General features: G+C 58.8%; 1 protein-coding gene across 1 annotated transcript in view; it reads left to right on the top strand.

The window, feature by feature from the left end:
• Positions 1-7,198, top strand: part of ZP1 (zona pellucida glycoprotein 1) — a 9,803-nt gene extending 2,605 nt beyond the window's left edge. Inside the window, 13 exon segments of the mRNA XM_025878351.2 lie at positions 56-410; positions 540-581; positions 584-616; positions 619-678; positions 1,501-1,688; positions 1,760-1,857; positions 3,293-3,420; positions 3,513-3,653; positions 3,656-3,701; positions 3,790-3,934; positions 5,202-5,283; positions 5,443-5,562; positions 5,807-7,198. Coding sequence (XP_025734136.1) covers positions 56-410; positions 540-581; positions 584-616; positions 619-678; positions 1,501-1,688; positions 1,760-1,857; positions 3,293-3,420; positions 3,513-3,653; positions 3,656-3,701; positions 3,790-3,934; positions 5,202-5,283; positions 5,443-5,562; positions 5,807-5,961 — 1,593 coding nt within the window. The 3' untranslated portion in view covers positions 5,962-7,198.
• Positions 7,199-7,659: the final 461 nt, after the last annotated feature.

The following is a 7,659-nucleotide window of genomic DNA, read 5'->3' as shown; positions in this document are numbered from 1 at the left end:
CCCCATCCCCCTCTCTCGCTGCCCCCCCTCAGCCCCATCCCCCTCTCACCTGCAGGACGGGCGCTCCCACCTGACGGTGTTCACTGAAGCCGTGCTGCCCGATGGTCGAGTTGATGCAACCCGAGATGTCACTCTGATTTGTCCTAAACCTGGCCACGCCTGGACTCCGGCCTCCCATCCGGACCCACCCATGGGCTTCTCCCTTCCCACGCCTCAGGCCCGGCCCCTCCGCCCCATCCCAGAGCACAGCTTTGTCCGTGCAACCCCTGCTTCGCCGTCCCTCGGACCTGGACCCACCACCCATCCCACCCAGGCTCAACCCCAGTGAGGCACCCTGGAACACGGGGGGTTGACGAGCCACCTTACCCAGGTATGTAGAACACGGGGGGTTGACGAGCCACCTTACCCAGGTATGCAGGACTCTGGACGGCCCGATGGCCCTTGCCTGGGCCCAGGAAGCCAACTCCCCCCGTTGCCCTGGAAGCCTGCTGCCCGGCATGGCCCCTTCTCTCGTTCTCACCACTCTGTCCCATCCCCAGGTGTGCGTCTGACTCCAGGGCGATGCCGGGTGTCCTCCAGACCCACCCCTGTGGAGTGAGAAGTTCAGAGGAAGCCTGTCTGCGGCCGGCTGCTGCTATGACAACGGCAGAGAGGTTCCCTGTTACTACGGCAACACAGGTAGAGCTTTCCACACCTGAATCCTGAAACACTAGGAGGGCTTCCTCCCCCCTGCCCCCCCCCCAGCGCTGCAGGCGCGTCCCACCCTGTTCCTAGGAGAGCCTGAGCCCCAGAATGCCTGCAGAAGGGACCTTTAGATGGGGTGCCCGTACAGCCCAGCTTGCTGATAACCATCGTCCCAGGGAACTAGTAATAGTTGTTTTTAAGATTTTGAGAGAGAGAGAGAGAGAGAGAGAGAGAGAGAGAGAGAGAGCATGAGCAGGGGGGAAGGGGCAGAGAGAGAAGCGGGTTCCCCGCTGAGCAGGGAGCCTGAGGTGCAGAGCTGGGTCCCAGACCCTGGGATTATGACCTGAGCCAAAGGCAGACGTTTAACCGACTGAGCCACCCAGGTGCCCCATAATAGATCTATCTTTACATGTACCCCTACCTTTCGGTCTAGAACATCCGGTTTATTTTAAGTTCACTTTTTTTTAGTAATCTCTCCACCCAATGCAGGACTCGAACTTACAACCCCAAGATCAAGAGTCCCATGTTCTTCTAACTGAGCCAGCCCAGCACCCCTGGGACAGCCCAGCTGAGAAATAAATTCAATGGTGCTTCTACTTCTGTAGTTCCTTTTGTTGTCATGCAGGAGAAAATCTGGGCCCTTCGAAGCGTTACTCGAGCTAACACTGGCACAAAGAGTAAGAGAATCCAGGTCTCCCGAGTCCCAGGGCAACACATTTAAATACTGTCACCCAGGCCACCACCCCCCCATGTCCATGCTGCACGGACAGTAACCTCAGGGGCCTGACTGGTCTCTTTGATCCACCTTTGTCCCAGCAACTGTCCAGTGCTTCAGAAATGGCCACTTTGTCCTGGTGGTGTCCCGAGAAACAGCCTTGGCACATGGGATCACACTGGCCAGCATCCACATGGCCTATGCCCCCACCAGCTGCTCCCCGGCCCAGGAGACCGGGTCCTTTGTGGTCTTTCGCTTCCCTTTCTCCCACTGTGGGACCACGGTCCAGGTAGGAGTGCGGCCACGGGCGGGTGCCCAGGACCACCCCCTGGGAGGGCTTACCCAGCTGTCACCCCACAGGTGGCTGGCAACCAGCTCATCTATGAGAATCAGCTGGTGTCTGACATCAAGGCCCAGACGGGGCCACAGGGCTCCATCACGCGGGACGGCACCTTCCGGTGAGGGGGAGCCTTTCTGGAGCAGGCTGGGCTATGGGCTTGGGTGTGAAGGGGGCACAGGTGAGCTTAGGACGGGCTTTGGAGCCATCTGGGTTCATGTCCGAACTCTGTTCCCTGCTGCGTGATCTCAGGAGAGCCTCTGGGCTCTTCCCAACCTCCCCTACCAGGCAGGGAGGACGGCCCTCAGAGCTGATGGGAGCCTTAAGTGGGGTCTGCCGGCACCAGACAGAACCACTAGGGTACACGGGCGGGCCGGGGTCCTCGGGAGCGCTGGCCTTCATCCTTTCCAAGAACTAAACTCGGAAACTAAGCCCCCAGCACCCGCATCGAAGCCCCTGGAAAAAGCGGAGGCCGGGAGTGTAGTTGTTGCTGCCTCTTCCTTTCAGAGGTCACGAAGCCACAGATGAGGCAGGAGATATGTGGGGGCGGGAGCTCACAGGGGGTCTCTGGTTGAAGGGCGCCCCTGGGACCGCGGACTCCGGTGGCAGAACCACCCTAGGTGCCTAGGACACCAGTGGGGGTGCCCCAAGGGCAGCTGTGCTTGTCATACCTACTGCCTTTGAAGTGCAGGGGCCCCAGCACCAGCCTCTGCCTGGGCGCCCTGTCAGAGCTAATACGTTTGGGTACAAAATTCCATGCTTGGCCCCAAGTGGATGCCCAGGGGTCTTTCTCCCCACCTTACCTGCCACAAGGGCTGGGGTGGGCTGCTTGTGTGCGGGTCCAAATGTCTTTTGCTTTAAAAATTCTAAGTACCTACAGGCCAGAGGGTGGAGGGATAGGTCCGCTATGCTTTAGACCCTGGGATTTAGGAGCTGGGGGAGCTAGCCAGAATTCAGGGCTCCAGGGACTCCCAGAGGAAGGGAGCCGTGAGGGGAAACAGCTAGAGCCCACAGGAGTAAGCGGGCGGCTCCTCAGACAAGGCCTTCCTCTCAGGCTGGAATCCCCAATGCCTGTGAGCACCTAGTTTGTGCCAGGCCCAGTCTCCAGCTGCAGGACGTCTTCCCCAGGGGTGCCCTGCCCAGGTGGGAATGCTCCCTCTCCGAGGTAAAGGGAGGTACCTCTTTATGGAGGTAAAGGTGGATGGGGTAGGATGGGGTCAGCTTCCCTTGCAGAACACGGGGGGCCGGGCATGGGCCCCCACTGAGTGTGTGGTGTCACTTAGACTAGCAAGAGACCCCAGTCCCAGTGGCCCACCGTCTACCACTGCGAGGACCATGACAACACTGAGAGGCTGTCTGAGACCAGCTTGAGCTGTCCTGGGCAGATGAGGCAGGCAGGGCTCAGGTCCCCCTGGTGCGTGCTCGGTGGCATCCGGCTGCCGTGCTAGACCGTGCCCTGCTTGCTGCATCCGCGTAGCTGGTGTCTGGTTTGCTAAGCGAGCTGGCCTCCATGACACTGTGTCCTCTCCCCTGCATGCTCTTGCACCTGACCTCAGGCTTCACGTGCGCTGCGTCTTTAACGCCAGTGACTTCCTGCCGCTCCGGGCGTCCATCTTCCTGCCACCCTCGCCAGCCCCTGTGACCCAGTCCGGCCCCCTGCAGCTCCAGCTTCGGATCGCCAAGGGTATGGGGTCCCTGGGCCTTCTCTTCCTGCCCCACATCCCCTCACACCCCCCCACACAGCCCACCGAGGCTCATGAGCCCCTCGCCCCACAGATGAGAGTTTCCGCTCCTACTACGAGGAGGGGGACTACCCCCTCGTGAGGCTGCTGCGCCAGCCTGTCCCGGTGGAGGTCCGGCTCCTGCAGAGGACAGACCCCAGTCTGGTCCTGCTGCTGCACCGGTGCTGGGCGACTCCGGTGCCAACCCCTTCCAGCAGCCTCAGTGGCTCCTCCTGTCTGACAGGTGAGTGGCAGTCAGGGCTCCAGCTGCCCCAGCGGCTCCCCCCACCTGCCGCCCCTATCCCTCTGCGGCCTCCTTCCTTCCTTCCCAGGTGTTCTTTTGACGGTGACAGCTACAGGACCCGACTGGTAGCCTTGGACGAGGCAGAACTGTCCTTCCCATCCCACTACCAGCACTTCACCGTTGCCACCTTCGCCCTCCTGGACCCTGGCTCCCAGAGGCCCCTCCGGGGATGGGTAAGAAGCTCCGCATGCCTCTTCATGCCTGTTCCCCCTCTGTTCAGTATAAGCTCCAGCACCCTGCGAGCTATAGCAGACAGAGGTCCCAGACAGGGCTTTGTGGAGGGTGGTCAGCCCAGAGGCGACCACAAAGCTTCAAGAGGGAGGAAGGAAAGTAGATGCCACCAACCCTATATCTGCACCCTGGTCACAGTGTTCTAGAGTGGCTTTGCTTCTGACTCTAGAAACAGTGTGTTCAACGTAAATCTGCTTTGAATACTTATAACCGAGCAGCTTCTCTGGTAGGTAAATGGATAAACTTTGGGTATATATTTAGGGTTTTGGGGTTTTTTTTTTTTTTAAGATTTTATTTATTTGAGAGAGAGAGCATGAGAGGGAAGAGGGTCAGAGGGAGAAGCAGAATCTCTGCCGAGCAGGGAAACTGATGCAGCACTCGATCCTGGGACTCTGGGATCATGACCTGAGCTGAAGGCAGTCACTTAACCAACTGAGCCACCCAGGTACCCCTATATTTAGGCTTTCTACAGAATACACAAATTGCCCCCACAGGCCACAAGCTACCCTATAGCTTGTTCTGAGCAGTACCTATCTCACATTGCTACACACAGACCTCTGTGTATGTAAGGAGCTGCATGTTAGTGCACCAGATGTGGACAGACTTCACTGGTTAGCCCTGTTAAGGTGGCTTAATTCTGTCTCTACCGTGTGCTTCTCCTGGAGGCAAGAGACCTTCACCTGCTGGATGAAGATGCATCCATTTGTTGGGCCTCCAGGGGCTGGTTCAGCTCCATCCACGTCTCCTGCTTCTACTCGTTCTGGGAGCTGTCCCTGGCCTTGTTTCTGGAAGCAAGGATACCCTGTCCCCCACTTTGCCCCTCCATCACTGGGGCATCTGCCCCTGCCACCGGGTGAAGTGCCCCCTCCTCAGAAGCCAGCACTCCCCAGGGAAGGGGGGGCTCTGCAGTCAGGTGAGCATTGGTGGAACAGCCAAGGGCTGGGGCTTGGTAATGTGCAGTGTTGCCTGCCTGCAAGAAAATCCCCTGCATACTTGAGCCACAAGGAAAGAGGAAGGCACACCTGCGGCTGTGACCCTCAGGAGGGGCTGCAGTCTTGGTCCTGGTGCACCTGGCCAGACCTCCATCTGCCTGCCTGCCTGGCAGCAATGTGGACTTGGCCTGGGTCCTGGACCCTGGGTCCCTGCCCTGGTGCTTCCTACTGTGGGTCTGAGCCGGCCCCACGCCCTGGCCTTCTCTCTTCCCACCAGGTTTACTTCTTCTGCAGCGTCTCTGCCTGCTCCCCTTCGGAGCTGGAGACGTGCTGCACTGTTTGCAGCTCTGGGCCTGCAAGTGAGTCTGGGCTAGGACCATGGGCACAGGGCGGGGGGGGGGGGGGGGCGGCCGGGGGGGGCCGGGAGAGGCTTCATTCTTATGTCCGCAGGCCTGTTCCTGGCTTCTGGGCAACCAGGGGCTGGAGAGCAGGCTAGACGCCACTCCTCTCCTGCACAGGACAGCGACGATCCTACGCTCCCCACAGAAAAGCTGCCAGGCCCCAGAACCTCGTGAGCTCTCCAGGGCCAGTGGGCTTTGAGGATTCTTCCAGGCAGGAGCCTCCGCCGGGGCCCACAGGTGCCAGGGCTGTGGACCAGCCCTCAGGCCTTGGCCCCCGTGTGTTGCCAGGGGACGCTCGGCCATAGTGCAGGCGGGAGATGGTGTAACAGCAGTCAGCGGGGAACTAAGCAAAGAGATGCAGTCCACCCTCTGTGTGGACAGGCAGCTCTGCCGGGCATGATCACAAAGGTCCAGGGGATGGAGACTGTTTGGAGGGGCTGCGTTCAGCCCTGCAAGCCTTCAAACCCCTTCTCTCTGGCAGGCATCCCCAGGAACGCCACCCCGGGGCCTCTCCTCTGGGTGGTCCTTCTGCTGGTGGCTGTTGCCCTGGTCTTGGGGGTCGGTGTTTTCATGCGCCTGAGCCGAGCCCAGCACAGGAGCTCCAGGAAGGCAATGGAGGGTGAAGGGGCTCAATAAACCGCCGTCTCAGGCCTACCGAGCACGGGTGGAAAGCTGTTTGGGCGACTAGAATGATTTCGTCTTAGAAAGGTGTTCCTTAGCCTCGTCCTTCCTTTAAAAAACGTGGCCTCTTCTACGGGTAGTATGTGCCGCACCCCAGGTAGAGTCGGGGGTCTCCCAAGACTGAACTTGGGACACTTTGCCTCTCAGCAAGGAGAGCTGGCATTCCAGAGAAAACCAGACACGTGAAGGCAGAGTCCCGTAAAACCCTGGCGGAGTCAGAACAGCACCAGTGAGGAAGGGGGAACCGGGAGGGTGGGGCCCCGGCCCCGGGCCTTCTGACTGGGCGGCCTCCAGGCGCGCTGCTCAGCTGCCCTCGTGGCTCAGGGGAGCCCAGATTTCCTGGGGCCGAAAGAGCTCTTCAGTCTTGCTCTGAGCCTCCCAGCTTCCCACCAAAGGATGCTGGGCTACTGCTTTCAGCGCCACTTCCCCCTTTGCCCCCCAGGACTAGGCCCCACCCCGGTTGGCAGAGCAGCCCGTCAGCCCTGATGCTGGCTGCCACGGTGGGTGCGGCCACCAGATAGGTCGGTACCGGTGCTGGTGGGGCTGCTGACCTTCATTTGCCCATGTAGGACCTGGGCCTTCACCTCGGACTTGGCAGCAAAGACCTTTCCAGACGGACATGTAGATCTGGCAGTTGGAAGGGGTGAGGGGTGGGAGTAGGGTTCAGCCTCTGGTGAAGAGATAGAATAATCTGGTAGGGGGGTCAAAATCTGGCCTTTGACTTTTTGGTAGGCATGAGCTGCGAGAGGAAGCAGAGGTGCTCAAGTCAGGCCAGTGGCCTTGACGCTGTGCAGGGACTCCTGCACTCTGGCCTACTACCTCTTTTCCATCTTTAGGATACCGGTCATCCCCTGAGAGTCGCAAGCCAGGCTGCTTCATTACAATCCTGGTTCTGGCTCTTACTAGCTGTGTAATGTTGAGTTACTCAACTTCCCTATAGGCCTGTTTCCTCATCTGTAAAATGGGGAGAATACCCATCCCCACAGGGGTGTTAGAGAAAATTAACAAATAAGGATCCTGGGGTGCCTGCGTGGCTCAGGTCATGATCCCAGGGGCCTGGGATCGAGCCCCGCATCAGGCTCCCTGCTCGGCGGGAAGCTTGTTTCTCCCTCTCCCATTCCCCCTGCTTGTGTTTCCTCTCTCGCTGCGTCTCTCTCTGCCAAATAAATCTTAAAAAAAAAAAAAAAAAGAATCCTTAGAATGGTACCTAGCACTCAGTAAATGTTGACTGTTATTTATTAGAAATGTTTTCTCCTGCCCCAAACTTAATTAACGCTTACTTTTTTTTTTTTTTAATATGAAGGCCAGTTTATAGCCCAGATGAGGAGGGGTGGGGGGAAACGCCACCCCTCAGGCTTTTGCAGCTGGAGGTGGCAGAACAGAACACTCTGGCCAGAAGATCCAGACACTTGCTACAGAAATGAGCTGTGTAGCTTCCCTTATCTGGGCCCATCTTCCCATCTGTGACTGGGGATGGCCAGTCCTGTCCACCTTCCTGGCCTGTGCAGGGGGCAAGAGAATGTACTCCTCAGGGCTGGTGCAAAAGCACGAGGATTCTCAGCTCGGTGTTGGCTGGAGGAGCCAGGCTGACTTGCTCTCAAGGGTCAGGGAGCTGGTGGTTCTACCCGCCCCCCACCTCTCACGCTTCCTCTT

The sequence above is a fragment of the Callorhinus ursinus genome, unplaced genomic scaffold (assembly GCF_003265705.2).
Source record: "Callorhinus ursinus isolate GAN/ISIS: 27379988/994484 unplaced genomic scaffold, GSC_fseal_2.0 scaffold51, whole genome shotgun sequence".
Lineage (NCBI taxonomy): Eukaryota > Metazoa > Chordata > Mammalia > Carnivora > Otariidae > Callorhinus > Callorhinus ursinus.
Note: the sequence above shows the minus strand (reverse complement) of the source record. Positions and strands in the feature narration are given on the sequence as shown.